We start from the raw sequence: 16,739 nt of genomic DNA, 5'->3' as shown, positions 1-16,739 counted from the left end.
TATTATTTCCCCACACCCAGAATCTGAGAGATCAAAAATGACTCTGTATTTATTAGCCCTCATTAAGTACGTCTTTGCGCCCCACCACACACTGCTCATTTAGAAATCCCTGGTTCTGCCCTGTTAACTGCAGCACACTCTTTGGGTTACAAAATCTTTTGAGAATATAGAAAAGTAGAACTGTTTACACTAATTAAAATGCCATTGTTGCTTTGTGTTTTAATCAGAATGCAGTAAAGCTCAATCAGCGAGCTCCTGGTAGAGTGGAACATTTTTATAAAATGTCACAGTGTTGGGGACGATAAAAAGCTATTGGTAAGTTACACTGCCAGCAAAAACAATAAAAGATCTGACACTGATTCTTATATTTCCTAACTAGAATTAACACCTCTTTTGTAATAACTTTGTGAGCGTATCAGATCATTTTTATTTTGGCCTTTTCTCCCCATCTCAGTACCTTGGGCAGCATATCATTGGGATTGAGAATACAGACCGATATCTGGTTAAGGTCAGCAGCTCAGGTGGGGAAGGGAACTGTAAACTCCTCTCCCTGTAACACGCAACATTAGTCCTCTAAAGTTTTGCATCTCTATGTCAAAGCATAACTGTAGTTTTGCGGTGAAATGTAGGTTGTAGCGATAGCAAAGCTAGATATTAGAATCAAAGATGAGTTTTAAACAAAATCTGGCCACAGTTAGTGAACTTGCACAAGTAGAATCAGTGAATCCCATTATTGGATGTGTTGAGGTCCCATTATCATGAGACTATAAAAACTAAATTATTTCAATTTTGTTGAGCTCTGCTCTTCCAAAAAATACACATTCTACAAACTCGAGCATGTAAAAGTGGAAGCTTGTTTAATATTGCTCTACCATCATCCTGAAAGGCATAATTAGAGTACACATTGGAACTGATTAAAGTTACAGAATCATTGTCTCCTTTTGCATTAACAATATATACAATATAAAATAAATACATTTACACAAATGGACATTTGTCAGAGCACACAGTATGATACACGTCACAAAAATATACAGTTGATTGTTTACAGATGTGAAGCACAAAGCTTGCCTAGACCTACAGACATGGTTTTTCACTACAGGTTAAACTTCAACTCCTGGTATTTGTAGCTTTTTTAAAACTTTTTTTTTCTGCTTTTAAACTTTGCATGTAAGACTGCCATAAATCGTTTGTAGGCAGGTAAACACAGATGCATAAATAATTTAAATACAACCACCAACACCCAACATTCTCTTCTATATAAGAAAAATAGCTGTTATAATTTTTTTCATATTACTTTGAAACTTGTCTTTTTTTAAAATGCAAATAGTGGAATAAATATTTGTTCTGATTGAAATGCAAGTGCAACTGTGAGGAGTCACACAATCATATTGCCATAATTAAGCAGAAAAAAAGATAATTGTAAAGAAAAAAAAAGAAAAAATAGATACAGCTTAAAACATAGAACCTTCATTTTAACCATCTCATTTTGCTGCTCTTCTGAGTACTGGTAAATGAGACTTTGCTGCTGGTTCTAACCATAAGCATGCACAAAATAAATCTTAAATCCTTCCCTTGCACTCCACAGAGCTAAGCTCCTATTACTCAAAATCAGCACCTTACTCCCAGGAGTTGGATTTTTTTTTAAGGGTCGTGCCAGCTTCTTAGTTCCCTATTACAGCTATAAACTTCAAGTTATTGACCACCTGAATGAGCTGCTAATGATGAATAAAGTCTAGAATCACAGTACAGTCAATTCTCTACTGAGAAACCACAATCTACTATATAGTCTCGTACGGCTAATGATACACAGTATTTATAGCACAAGGTTGATGCATACCGTCAACCTTTTTGTCTTTTTCTTTTTTTTTGTTCAAAGCACACAATGTAGCAGTAGTTTGGGAAACTTGTATGCACCAAAAACTTGTAACGACACAAAGCTGGTTTTAACAACCATTTGAGATGTTTGAACATAGCTATATTTACAGCATTTAAAAATTAGACATTTACCTATTGTTTGGAAATATTCAAATTCTTTTCTAAGATATACATTGTTATTCTACAATAAACTGTTACACAAAATATCCCTTTTTAAATTAATGATTTAAATGTGTATTGTTGGAAGAGATATTTGTTCTGATTCTTAAACTATTTGTTCTTATTATTAATAGGAGCAATCTTATCACCAGTAAGGAATAGAATACACTATCTCCTGAGGAATTTTACATCCATTACTGTCTCTAATTCTACCCTGTGTCTAATGCGTACAATCACAAGAATCTAACACCACAATAAGAACAAGACAACAGTCTTTGAATTCAACTAAAATTAGAAGAACACAGCAAACATGAAACATTGCAAGCTGAACTACAACATTTTTTTTTGTTTCCAATACATGACCTCAGGTTAGGCTCACAATCTTTGATTACATATGTGTACACAGAAGAGGATGTCACATGGTACAACAGGGAGCAGCTACTAATACTGACATTTGAGTACTTGGTACAGGTTAGCGCCTTCATTTGTTTTTAAAATGTAGCAAATGTAGCCTTTAAGGGGGAGGAAAAACAACTGATTAGTTGCTAAATCAAATTTACACCTTAACAGTCATGTTTTGAATGGTTAATAAATATGCCTGTAAAATACATTATTTTACATTAGTACCATATTTCAAAAGTATGCTGGGGCAAGCAAGTGTATAATCTTGTTGCATTGGATTCAATTGTCAGATTGACTAGTCTATCAATAAAGGTGTAATCTAATTGCAATAATGAACTTGAAGCTATGTATTACCTTGTGTTAAAGAAGTTGAGGATTTTGACTGAACTGGCACTCAACATAAATTGCATCCATAAAAAGTATGCACCTTCTCATTCACTATTGCTTAAGATAAATTCACAGATTAATAAAATGGCTGTAGTGGTAAAGCTGGTACAAAAAACCCATAAACAACATCAACAACAAAGGTTTTAAAAAAAGTTTTGTTTGTTCTTCGTAACTGTCCATCGTTTTTCCAGCCAGCAAATAAATGCAGTATTTTCAGTATTGCATGACTGAGTAAAGCTTACTATTCCCTGAAATAGACATAGTTCCTAACCTAAGAAATATCTGGAAGACTTGAAAACAATTTAAGGAATTAAATGGCTGTAACTGATCTAAGGTGGAAAAAATGCAATGAGAAGAAGCAGCCAATGCAACGCTGCTCCGTTGCCTAATCACAGACTGTTCATATGGAACCTAATACTGCATTCAGTCAATGCGCTGTACTGTTAGGTAAAACAGTTGTCAGTCTGAATCCTTTGTTGATGGGGATATTTCTCTTATTATTAGTTCAGTGGCATCCATATTATGGATTCCCATCCTTTGGCAGGGCTGGCTTCCTTCTCTCTCTTCATTCAGAGACCTCATTAAAAAGTTCAACAGCAAAATCTGCATGAAAAAATCCTAGAAGAATGAGAAGTTGAAAGCTGCTTCACAGTCATACTGCTAAATATCAGTGCAGTTTTTTTCAATTAAACACTACAGTTAACTTTTGTCTGGTTCAATTCCTACGTTTCTTCCCTTTGCTGTGGCCTAACCCATTCTGTGTGTTTTCATGGGAAGGCCTAGGTTCCTCTAGTCAGACCTTGGCCTCCAGCATTTCCAAGAATAGTTTATGCATGGGAACCTTGCCTTCCAGTTTGATGTTGTAGAAATGCTGCACAGCTTTGGTAGAGGTCTGCCGGAGAAGAGGGAGAGTCATCAGTAGCTTACCAGCACGGCGTGGGTCTTCCCCATGCTGCCCAGCCTCATAGTCCTGCAGGGCCTCATGCAAGACATCTTGCAGCTTCTGAACAGCCTCAACATCTTCTATGTGCATTGAATCTACAAAACAGTAAGACCAACATGAAAGTTCTGTTAACACTACTGTAATTAAAGAAAAAAAGAGTACACGTGGCATTTTAAAAACTTTATCTTATGGTTCAAGTATCCTTAATGCTTCAATCATGCTTAAAATATTGATCAACTGAAACACACTCAACTGCAAGTTTAAACAAAACATTCCCAACCTTCAAATAAAGGAACATTACTTAGCTGTTTCACTTGAAAATTCGCCTAATATCAGGATTGTGTTCAGTGGATTTTAACCACCTAACAACTGCCTGTGTTGTAATTTCATAAAATAAGCAAAGTATTTAGGACTGTATTTTTTGTCATTTAAGTTCTGTTAATTCCCCTCTACCTTGCTTTCCTATATCAATGATATGGAGAAACTTACAGGAAAACTCCAAATAGACAGCAGTTAGTGGAGGCAACGCTGCTATTTCTAATCAATGAGCGTTTCACAATAAAATGTCAAAATAAATTTAATGTAATAATTGGAGTTGAAAAGAACATTCTAAAAGGAACGGCTTTCAGTGAAGTGGCGGAAAAATGGCTTTTTATCCGAATTTCAAGCGTACTTCTGTTTATATTACGCTTTGCTTTCTTATTTCTCCCGTAATGGGACACTCAATGGGTAATTAAGTTCTGTATTGGTTTCCAATTCCTTAAATATTTTATTTATTTTGGTGAGACTGTTTTTTTTCTCCATTTATTTTTATATGTATATCTGCTCATTTTAAAGAACACACTTCACAGCACCAAGAATCACTGGTGAAAATGCTGCAAGCAGACCTGGAGTTGAAAGTTTTGCCGTCAATGAAACTACCAGCATTTTCTAAACTCTGTAGCTTATAAAATATTGGTATGCTTAATCTTCTTGCAATTTTTTAAAAAATTGTAATCGTGTGTCATGGTGTATTTGCAGCACGCCAGGATAGGACTTATAACTTTAGCTTTACAGTTCCTGAAATACTAAAATCCAGGAGGAACACAAGTCTCATCCACTATTGTTCAGCTTATTTTGAAGCTGCTTAAGTCCCATCTGATGACACTTAAATAGCATTTTAGTCTGGCATGTAAAATAGACAATATGCAAATATACATCATTTCCAGAGAAAATCAAATCGGAAGCAAAGGGAAAGTTTCCAAACCAATCTAGTAAAGTAGAAGAAAGTAGTGGGTTTGTTGTTTGAAATTGCTGAGTTTAGAAATGTCATTGACAGCTGATGGGCTACTGCTCCTTTCTTACTCTTGTTCCCTCATCAAAGCAGGGAAGTGCCAACAACAGTTGCTGAGACAAATAGAAAAAGTGCAACTTTTTTGTTGAAACAATTTCCCTCCCATCAATCTGGGAATTTGCACATCAATATATGAGATGAACTGTTAATTACAAAATCAATTAAAAAATAATTTTCAAAACAGTCACGCTTTGGTTCTCTGGGGTACAATTTGGCAGAAGGTTCATCTCGGACCCACCAAATCAAGAGCTGTCATCCGAAAATAAGCAAAAGCAATCTGGTTTTTCATTTTTCAGCGTGGCTGAGCCCAGCCTGAGATTGATCAGCACATATGGCCTCAGAAAACAAACTGTCAATACCTTGAATGCTGTAGAATTTGAACAAATGGCTGTCCTCCCATTCAGCTACTCATTGCATTCCATTTAACAGATTTTATTGACAGTTTCCTTCTTGTAATTAAAGAGAAAACTACTGGCCGGCAACCAAGATAAAGTTCAAAGATTAGGTCAAAACAAAAGAAGGCAGAGGGAAACGGAGGGACATGGCATGATTGTCAACGGTACACAACATCAGAGCTGTTATTGACACACAGGTAGCTAACGATCAGCATGTTATTAAAGAGTGATCTATCATGAACTTTATGCAAATGCTAAAGTGCCTAAAGACCGCGATAAAGCATTGGGGAGAAGGGAAAAAACAACAAAGCACAAACGATTTTATTCATGATTCATTCCCAGTTGCTTCTGCACTTTAAATTCAAATGTGGATAATGTACGTGCTGGAAAAATTAACCTCTTCTGTGCTGGTACAGAGTGTATGCAATTCAGTAGGAAAAAAATCTGTTTTTCATGGGAGTGATTTTAAACCCCAAGAAAGGGTGGGTTGGGGGCGGGTGGGAGTTGAAAATAGTTGATTTTTTGGATCGAAACTGCAAAATTTTCAGACTTTGCACTCCCAGTGGGAAGCCTGTACTTTTATGCACCAACGTTAAACCTGGAAATAAAGCCTGGTTGTGGTCATGACCCAAAAAATAATTATCTTCAACTCCCACCCGCCCCTAACCCACCCATTCCTGGGGTTTAAAATCACCCCCCATATCTTTGTAACAATGCACTGAAAGCAAAACTTTAGCTCACTGAAAACAGATTTTACTTTCAAAAGCATATTCTTAAACCTGAGTGAAGCAGTACAGTATGACCGAATTTGCTAAACTAGCAACAGAATTAAGTTAACTATTTGAACTGATTTATCTTATATAAAACTGTTACTGTCAATGTCATTTTTTCACACAAATTGTCAATTGCTTTTATCCAACAATGAATACTCTAGCTTATTTTATAACAGTAGTAAAGGTAAGTAATGGACTTGAGACAAAATATTTGGCTTTTCATTACAAAATAGAGTATATATTTAACCAAAATAAAGTACTCTTTCATTTTCATATTTGCTCCATTGGGGAACTCACCAACACAGAAGGGGTTAAAAGAATTGGGGGGAGGGGGCGGGAAAGATAATGACTTATTGAAACTGTGCCAACAGTCAAGCAAATCTGCCAACCTGAATTAGCAAGCGCTATAGCTTTGAGGGTGACAAACTCTTCTTTCTCCAGCTTCATGCTCTTGTATTTTTTTACCAGCTGCAGTATGGCGTTATTCAGATCAAGAAGCCCAGCTAACTTTGACTGGTCTTCATCCATGATGTAGTCTTCAGCATATACCAGCTCATCCTCAAAAGACAGTGACCTGTACACAATCCCCAAGATCAGAATTTCCATCCAGGCACTCTGGAGGAGACTCATCTGATCAGCCAGAGATAATGTGGAGAATCCTGGAAAGAAAAAAAGGGCATGACAATGTTACAATGTCACACACTGTGGAAAGATATAGCTAAGATTACAAGAAACATCAAATTACCTTCAATTCTCTATTAAGACCCCTTCTCATCTATCAAAAATAACTTATTCACTCACAATATCTGGTGAGGTTTTTTTGTGGGGGGGGGGGGGTGTGGAGAGTGAGGGAAGAAAACCTGAGTTAATCAAAGAAAATAATTTGGGTGTGTGTGAGGAGAGAAGTAAATGAGCAAGGATTGCCATTTCTTTGATTAAATGCTGTAAATCATGGTTCGGCTATAAAAGGAAGCTTTATAGGTTTTACTACAATCTCATTTTGCAGCATGACAAACATTTCAAATTTATTTTTGTGCTGTCAGTGTTATCACATATTTAATATCACATTAATATCATGAAATCTTAATGGGCCTGAAATAACGGAGGAGCTCAACAGCGCTCTCAGTTTTTAGTGGTGAATTGAAGGGGCAAGTTCCTGAGTTTGGACATGCGCAGTAAAACATGGAAATTGAGAACTTGCTCCTATTGGTTTGCCAGCGATATGACAGCTTCAAATTAAAGGGCAATTGCATGCTGCAATCAGAAAAATCATTGAAAAAGCGCCAACTTGCTTATCTGCCCAGCTGGAAAGTAACTAATTACGCCACCAAACAGGTACGCTTAAAAATACCTGGTCTAAACTAAGTTTTAAAAATGCGGTAAATCTTAATGACTGCCAAACAACTAACAATTAACTTTTAAAACATGGAGTCTCATATTACTCCTTATTTTAAATAGTTTTTGGTCATCTAAAAAAAAATTTTTTAATTTTTTTTTGTTCCTGGGATGTGGGCGTCTCTGGCAAGGCCAGCATTTATTGCTCATCCCTAAACTATTCCCTTCTGTCTCTTTAATTTAATTCAACTATTTCTTTGGCTTTTTATATAAAAAAAATAAAATGTTTATTTACAATGACATTCAGAATACTAACTTTCAATGAATGAAGTCTGCCTGCCTGCTTGAGCAATGCAGCTTGAATGTGTGGCGTGACTTCTCTTCCTGACAGATTTTGTGGGAGTGTCTTCTCCTCACAGACGTTTCCAGCCGCGCGGCAACTCACGCTGCACAGAGGCTGGGTTGATAACGCACATTTTGTTTAAAGTTCAAATTCAAGCAATTGGACGCCACAGAGCCCACAGTATGTATTTTCGTTAATTAAATTTGCAGGGGCTGCGGTAAGCGTTGCCTCACCGCTCTGCGCGATTTCTGGCCCAATATATATTGCTCAACTGTACCACTCTGTTTAATTGTTTGATGACTGTTATACTGGCCCCTCCTATAGTGGTGGTGAATCTTTTGGTTGAAGTTTTTCCCATTCACCCTGTTGCAGACTGGAAGCTATGGCTCCTGAACATCATTCATCATGAATGTGGTGATTTCAATGTTCACCCTATATTATTCGTCTGGAAACGAGGTGTATTGTAGGGCAGAAATTCTGATGCAATTCATGAATTTAGGTGGGTATAGAATCTAAAGTTAATATTTAGACATAGTTGTTTTGCAGGAGGAGTATTTAAAGTCCAATGTTCGGTGTAAATGAGGCTATATGTGATTGAAATCATAATTTATATTTTATTCCTTCCTTCAAATTTGTCTTACACAGAATTTTGTTTCTGTTCCATGGCATTATATATGTGAGTGACACTGCGTTTACTATTGGTGAGATAGAGGTAACACAGCTGTGGTAACAGAATAGCAAATCCGTCACCATTTTATCAGGGGAGGGGGAATTTTAAAACATCTGTTCAGGCAAGGCTGTCAGACTGAAGGCTTCGCTACATGAATCAGTTTGCTTCATCCCTGTCTAACTAGACCACTAATGGCAAACAGCTCATTATATGTCTTTCAGGCTATTGTTTATACCAACTACAGTACTAATTTATTATCTCCTCACTGTTAAGATCTACAATCTTGTTAACAGGACAAGAACGGTTTACAGCTTTTGAGGTGGTTTTTCTGGCCTTCCAGTGACATGCCATGGAATGCCAGTTGGCAGTGCTGACCAAAAGCACTTAATAAAATCATCAAAGGGGATTAACCAAGCCTCCAAAGTATATATATGTGTGTGTTTGTGTTCATGCACATTTGAGAGGGGGTGAAGGGAGGGAAGGTAACAAATTATGATAACAGCTTTCAACAGCCTAAGTCATCACCAATAGCAACAGCAATATAGAACATACTTGTTCACCATGCTTTTTTCAATAATACTATTTCTGAAGAGTTCAGATTGTCTAATTTTGATATAACAACTTTTATCTGAAGTCTACACCATTTAAACTCTTCAGAAATAACACAGCAGAAAACATTGAAAGGGTCTGGCAATTTGCCGTCATGTTGGATGCTACCAAATGGTCTCTTTGCTAGATAATGCTGACGGCCCCCTTTCCAAATACAGAAAAACATTCCTCAGAAATGTTTTATGATAGTGGTACAACCCGCTAACAAGAACGTTATTTTACATCTGATTTACCAGGAAACAGAAAAAGACTCATTCTTTTGTTATACTCCCATACTACCACCTCCCCAGAAGTACCAGATGGTCAGTATGCGTGGCCTGCAGCACCTTCCTGTGATGAGGCTTTTTCTCCCCCTATCCAGCCACTGCTGTTGGTAAATAATTAGATTTACACATTCCCAATCTACACACATCTTCAGTCTAATAATTAAAAGCAGGATGATTAGTTTATTGAGTGGAAGGAGGAACTTTTTTTTATTGAGGCCTATCAATGATTTTATCAGGGCAGCACTTTTACGGTTGTCATGTTGGCGCAGGCATCCAATTTTTCTTATCTGACTGATTAATACAAACGCTGTTTCAGGATGCATTAATTAACAGATACAAATCTACGTTCTCATGAAGGGATCAATAAAGAGAAGAAAAGAGGCATCAAAGTGAATTTAGTGCTGATGATGGAGAAGGCACTGTATTGACATTTACGTGTGTGGAAACTCCAAAGTCTCCCAGTTCTGCTGCGGGCCTCAGCAGCGATGCTAATGCCAGCGGCGCTTGTTTAGCACTTTTGGATAGGTGAAGTGATGCACTTCAGTCATCTGAATAAGTCTAAGCATCTGAGTGTGTGAAGGGCAAAAGATATCTGCCAGCTACTCTTTAAAAGACACTTATATTTAGAACAAAAACCCAAATGTTTCTTTCCAGAAGCGAACAGTTGTTTCCACAATTAAATTAATTCTAGGGTAGAACTGATGCACTATACAATTCATTATTTGGAACAATAGTCATGCTTGTCTGTTCATCAGCAGGCCAGCTCCTTTTTGTTAGGTCTATTCTCTGGTTCAATGGGACAGGCATGAAATACATCAATGTTCATGATAGTGGGGGGGTTAAAGGGTTTTGGTAAGCCAAATGCAAGCAGTCTGCATTTCACTTGGCTTAAGTTCTTGCTACACATAGTGCATTCTTTATTTTAATTTTACCATGGTCAGGGAGGAGAGAAGAATTTAGAAGGATTGAGATTTTGCTGACATTCTTGTACCTCACTTGTTCCCAGTTATATCCATTTGAACATGCCTGTAGTGAATTGCTCAGTGTAAATCAGTGCTTTTATTACCACCACTAACACGTTTCAGTCTACATATATTATTTTTCAACAAAAGAAAACTATTTACGGCTTATTCTGCCTGTAGCCCAGGTGGTCCAGCAACCTAAATTGCAATGTTAACACAAGGAATGGTAGGGCATGGCTTCTCCATATGATCCATTGCATGATGTCATTGCAGTCATACTCGAGCCATGTGAAAGGCACCAAGTGAAGATGAAGCAATGAACTAATAACATTGTTCTTGCACACCTTCTGGTGGCCAACTGTACAACTGTATAGGAAACCTGAGAACCGACTGGTTGACTTCTTGATCAGAATTTGTATGTGGTGGACCTAAAGAATGGGGACTAAATAAAAATAAGGCAAGATGCAATATATTCATTTTCAACTGTTTGAAATGGGCAACATCTTCATAATAAAATGATTTGCAAACTTTGTTTATGATGTAAATCATGCTGAAACAGATCAATGCATTACTTGCATATGACATGCTCACCATGAAAATTAGGCACAGTACTTCCTCCTCCCCAAACACCTTTTCATGAAGCCAGTGTCTGTCTAAAATACATTAGTGAAGTAGCTAATATTCTGGAAGTTGACATTGCAATATCTTTGTCTCAGAAGAGATCCTGTATTTCCCCATGGGAGTGTTGGCATTTCTATTGTGAATCTCAGTTCATCAATTTTGATGGACTTCAGCGTTGCAATGGTACTTCCTGGTTTTGATTTCCCACAGAAAAACAAAAATCCCCCAGAGTTTGTGTAACAGAGACATAATACTGTGGTATGTAGCTCCAGCAGAAGCGTGTGACAATACTTTATACAATATTTTAAGACTTCGTAAAGCTTTTTTAAAGCAAAGCAGCTTAAGTTCAAACATAAATAAAAAGAGAAAATGCTGGACAAGCTCAGCAAGTGTGGCAACAGCTGTGGAGAAAGAAACAGTTAACATTTCAGGTCGAAGACCTTTCATCAGAACTGGAAGATGTTAAAGATTTAAAGTTTTTAAGCAAGTACACAGCCGGGGAAAGGGGGGCGCGGATGGAGGGGAGGGGAGGAAAGAACAAAAGGGAAGGTCTGTGATAGGATAGAGGGCAAAAGTGATTAAATGACAAAAGGGATGATGGTGCAAGGCAAGGAGGGTGATAATGGGACACCTTGCCTTGCACCATCATCCCTTTTGTCATTTAATCACTCTTGTCCTCTACCCTATCACAGACCTTCCCTTTTGTTCTTTTCTCCCCTCTCCCTGGCTCTGTACTTGCTTAAAAACTTTAACTCTTTTAACATCTTCCAGTTCTGATGAAAGGTCTTCGACCTGAAATGTTAACTCTGTTTCTTTCTCCCCAGATGCTGCCTGACTTGCTGAGCTTTTCCAGCATTTTCTGTTTTTATTTCAGATTTCCAGCATCCGCAGTATTTTGCTGTTGATTAAGTTCAAACATAGTTCTATATCCAAAGAAACTATATTAGGTAAGATATGCAGGAAATGTAATGTTCAAGTATTTTTATGTATTATAGAAATTATTTTTGCTATTGTAATCTCTCCCCCCCCAGCCTCCCTTCGTCATAATCGAACACTGGAACACACGTAGAGTTATTGCACCCACCAGACTACCTGGGAATTTTACAAAACACACTGTAACGGGTGATTTCGAGAGAGAGGAAGAGACAGGGAGAGAGAAAATCAAACCTATATGTTCGTCTAGCTGAGAAAGGCAGAATCAGTTAAGCTACCTCGGCTAACTTCGTTTCATTAGCATTTTCTTTAAATCATTTGATCATATGTTGCCAAACTACATATGAAAAGTGACCTATTTGTCTGTAATATACAATGATACAATAGATTGGGGTAGATATAAGAAGGAAAAAAAAGTTTCCTAATACTTGTAAAAAAACAAAACTGGAATTTGGTCACACAATTTGCTACACTGCATAAGGCCATGGGCAAGGAGTTTGTCTTCACAGATTTGAAAACATCTCTGTTTGAGCCCTCAATCCAAGAATCATTGAGCATTTAGAAAAACGTACATAATGCAAATTCCATGAAACAGGATTTTTTCTGCCTACATTCAAATATAGTTCCAATGTTCAATAAGTATAGAATAATTCTGTTTGCTAAAAGACAGTGAATATGGTGAAAATTAGACAATTTTAACACCTAATCCCCCTGAGCTTGTGTAACAGAGACATAATACTGTGGTATGTAGACTGGTGCCATTGAGCAGATTGAAGTGGTTTCAGCTTTTATCAGAGGCTGCTTTCATCTCACTGAAACAAGGGATGAAACTCTATGCGGCAGCAATGCTGGATGAAAAAAATACATTAACACTGCCATGTTTATCACAATCCATTTAGCAGCGTTATCATTTGCTCTCGAGGCAGACATCCCAAAGTCTATACCAGGATGGTAAGCTGCATGATTCTAATACACCTAATTAGGAATGCGCAGACTCTTAATTGCATACATTAAGACAATTCATAGCCAAGATTAATTCTAAATATACCCAAGCAGCTGTTTAAGATGCCTGGATTACAGTATGGACTGTACTTTTCCACTTAATTAGATATCAAAATTAAGCAGGAACAAGCATTTTGACATGACAGGATTGAACTGCTGCTTCATGTCCCAGAGCTGCACTTAAGTGACCACTAAACAGAGCTGCACAGATGGAGCAACATTAAATGCTGTACTGGAAAGTAATTTCAAATAATAAAATATCAATATTTACATTTTAATTACTCCTACTGAGAATCACTCTGTCATTTGACTATTGCTAGGACAGCATGGGGTAGTGAAATGACATTGGGCTTCTTACTGGGAGGACTATTTTGTTTCCATTAAGGAATGACAAGTGATCAGAGCCAACGACACCCGGATTTTTGTAAGAATGACACCATTAGTCCTAACCGGCAGCCAGCATCCACACAGCAATGTGCAGGCAGTAACTGGGGGGGGGGGGGGCGGGGGGCACCTGTGCACTCTGCCAGTAATGACTATAATGGAATCAGATAACTCTGCACTAGTGAAATGTTCTAGCTCGTTACCTCAAAACTGTGTGATTTTTCCTTCAGCCCCTGGTGCAAGCTGTTTAGGAGATGCTGACTCCTTCCTCATCATTTCCACGAATATACTACGCACAATGCTATGGCAGCAAGACATTATTGAACATTCCTCACCCTCCCGCTTTAAAATAAGAATTAGTTAAGACCACTTGATCACCAAAACAGGATTCCTTTTTAATGAGGTTTCTATTTTGTTGGTGTAACCCTTTGATTGTAGGATTTACTACTTTAAACTATAAGAAAATACATGCTCTCCACACACCTCTCCTTCTCCCCCATCAATATGTTAAATCAAAAAGTAAATATTCAAGAATATAATAAAAACAAATTGCAGACACTAGGAACTGATTCTGTATTACAGCATTATCAAATGAAAATATTACTTTCTAATTTTATGGCAACAGCTCAAGAATAATAATAGCTTTTTAAAGAGTAAACAATAGGTACTTGTGCATTATCTGTGTGTGATTCTTTTTTTAATAATCTAATGTCTAGGTACTGTCTACTGAATTGCTGGAATGACATACAGGCATTTCTGCATAATTTCAAAAATATATTAAATATTGGATATATACTTGAAAAGGAAAAATTTGCAGGGTTATGGGAAAAGAGCAGGGAAGTGGGACTAATTGGATAGCTCTTTCAAAGAGCCGGCACAGGCATGATGGGGTGAATGGCCTCCTGCATTGTATGATTCTATGAAGTATGAGCATCTGGTAGATAATTTCACTATAACCTGCAACTACATAATCTTTTAGCAGCTATCTTGCTTAAATCTAAATCAAAATTGTCCAATCAAATAGTGATCCAAAAAATACAGCTAACAAATGTTGACCATTTTATTCAACATCCTAATCTAAATTATCCAATCAGATCACCTGATGTTCATTGTCCCATTGCCAGCTTTAGGCTTTATAGCATGAAATAGACCATTTTATTTGCCTTATCTAGTTTATTCTCATTTCTTATTTCTCAAACAGTATTGTGAATTTATGTATGCAGCATCATTACTACTTTAGGAGTAAGACAATGAACATAAACACACAAAGAAAATCCAATCCTCAACCATAGTAAATCCAGCCTACACGGTAACCAACTGAGTAACAATCTTTATTTGTTCACTTCCAATTACTTCTTATCTTGCTGAATATTATTTTAAAAACTATTCTTTAAATAGCACTCTCTACAACATGATATTGTTTTTATTTATTAAACTCTTAATCGTGTATTGAAATGCTTTGCTGTGGCATATTAAAATAGTACCAGAAGTCTACCACTTGTAATATTGTAGAATATTAAAGCACATTAACAGAATAAACTTTTTAAGAAAAGTTCACTATTCTGAATTGGAAGGTTTCTATTGTATAAAACATGCACAGCATGAAAGTAAGGAAAATCAAACATTTTGATGCATTTTTTCAGCATTCCATTTTTGATACTGATAAAGTCTTTAGAAAGAAACACTAAACAAGAACAGTTTTTAAAATGTCTGCACTTTACAAGTCACTCAATTTCTTATCAGCTACACCAAAAACACTGAATGAGGCAAATAGCTGTGGAAAATGGCAGATGTGACAAGTCTAATCTGGGGTACTATGACACTACATTTTGTAGAAAATACTTCATTTATGATTGCTCGAGAGGAATTTTCCTTAGTTCAGTGCATCTTACAAATCTAGGCTCAATACATCAGATTCCCTGAACACCCGTCTCCTTCATGCTTTAAAGGAAAGCCACTTCCCCATTTCACAGACCGAGTACCTTTTAATTTCAAAAAAGCCATGGTTCAAAATCTTAATTAATTGTTTCATACTGCTTCAGGATCATTATGCAATGTAATAAAGGACATGTAATTATGAAATTTTACAGCCATTACTGAGGCTGATGGCTCGTATTTCATCATAAGCTTCACCCAATGGCTTTTAGCTACTCCAGTTTCTTTGATGAAGTATAGACAGATCCATCACCCCCAAACAATAACCAGCCCAGGCATCTATAATAGCTACCTACAGATGAAGCAATAGATAAAGATAAACTATAAATCCCTGCACAAATGCAACCACAATGCCTTGAATTGACAAAAGAAGAGGATGAGCTGTCTAGGGGAGGCAGCAGCTGTGCATTAGGGCATCCCTCTCCAGCTATCTGTTAGTTGCTCTGTCTTGTGTCGTGTTTTACTCTTTCTTCTTCCCTCAGCAGCCCCAGTAGGTTTGTTCTTGAAGTCTATAGCTCCTTTCAGCTAATTCAGCAATTTTTTTTTAAAAGAACTCTACAGACCCCAGGAGTATGACAGTAACAAATGTGTTGAGAGATGGGGATCCTCTTCACAAAAGCTAACACTGCTACGAGGGAATGGGCCAACTGTGTATATACTGTTCCTATTGTTTTTTTCCCTTTATTAAAATGTACAGCAAATATTCCCTGGTGAGTCATTTCTATGCATTACTGCAGTAAAACTTCGGACTCTGAAAGTCGACAAAAACCTCACCAGTAATTAGAAGTATATGTACAGGTTCAAGCTGTTTTACTGTCGTTTGTAGAAATTAGGTGCCTTACATAGAAAGAACCTTATGAAAATATGTTTCTGCAAGTGTACAACTGTTCAAAAGATAATCATTTACATGATATCCCCAACAAATAAGTTTTCTAATTTTTTTCTCATCCAGCTAGCTTTGAAATGATGCTTTATCGCAGCCAGGAAAATGTGATTATTCTATTAACCCATCCCTCTACCCCCACCAAAAAAAAAATCAACAGTAAGCTAGGAAAGAGAGCAAACAAATGAAGCGCCTAATATTTACCCAATATGTGTAGCTTAAACATTGGAAATATTGGTTAAGCAGGAATAGACAATTAAGTAACAGCCCTTTCTAAAAGACCATTCATAATGGAATCCCTCTCTCTATGTCTGGTCAAATTAATGTAGGTTATAAAATATGGATATCCCTCTCCTTTTTCTCAGATGAGCCACTTGTTCAGTTCATGTGTTTTGTTCTATCTAGGGTAATAGGTTGCTGTGGCACTTTGTGATTTACCAGTGGTACTCAACGAGTGTAGTCATATTATAATCAAACCCTGGTAAAAAAAATACATTTTGGAAAAAGATGATAATAAGAGTATGGG

The 16,739-nt window shown here is 36.9% G+C and overlaps 1 protein-coding gene across 13 annotated transcripts in view; it reads right to left on the bottom strand.

Annotated features, from left to right (window-relative positions):
* Positions 1–834: 834 nt before the first annotated feature.
* esrrga (estrogen-related receptor gamma a) overlaps positions 835–16,739 on the bottom strand; it is a 193,358-nt gene continuing 177,453 nt past the window's right edge. For 12 of the 13 annotated variants that reach the window (XM_067988892.1, XM_067988898.1, XM_067988902.1 and 9 more), the window contains 2 exons: positions 6,660–6,929; positions 835–3,864 (listed from right to left, as the gene is read on the bottom strand). In XM_067988892.1, coding sequence (XP_067844993.1) covers positions 3,620–3,864; positions 6,660–6,929 — 515 coding nt within the window. In that variant the 3' untranslated portion in view covers positions 835–3,619. The remainder of the gene's footprint in view (positions 3,865–6,659; positions 6,930–16,739) is intronic. The other variant, XM_067988903.1, reaches the window with a different exon arrangement.

This window comes from Heptranchias perlo, chromosome 8, assembly GCF_035084215.1.
Source record: "Heptranchias perlo isolate sHepPer1 chromosome 8, sHepPer1.hap1, whole genome shotgun sequence".
Lineage (NCBI taxonomy): Eukaryota > Metazoa > Chordata > Chondrichthyes > Hexanchiformes > Hexanchidae > Heptranchias > Heptranchias perlo.
Note: the sequence above shows the minus strand (reverse complement) of the source record. Positions and strands in the feature narration are given on the sequence as shown.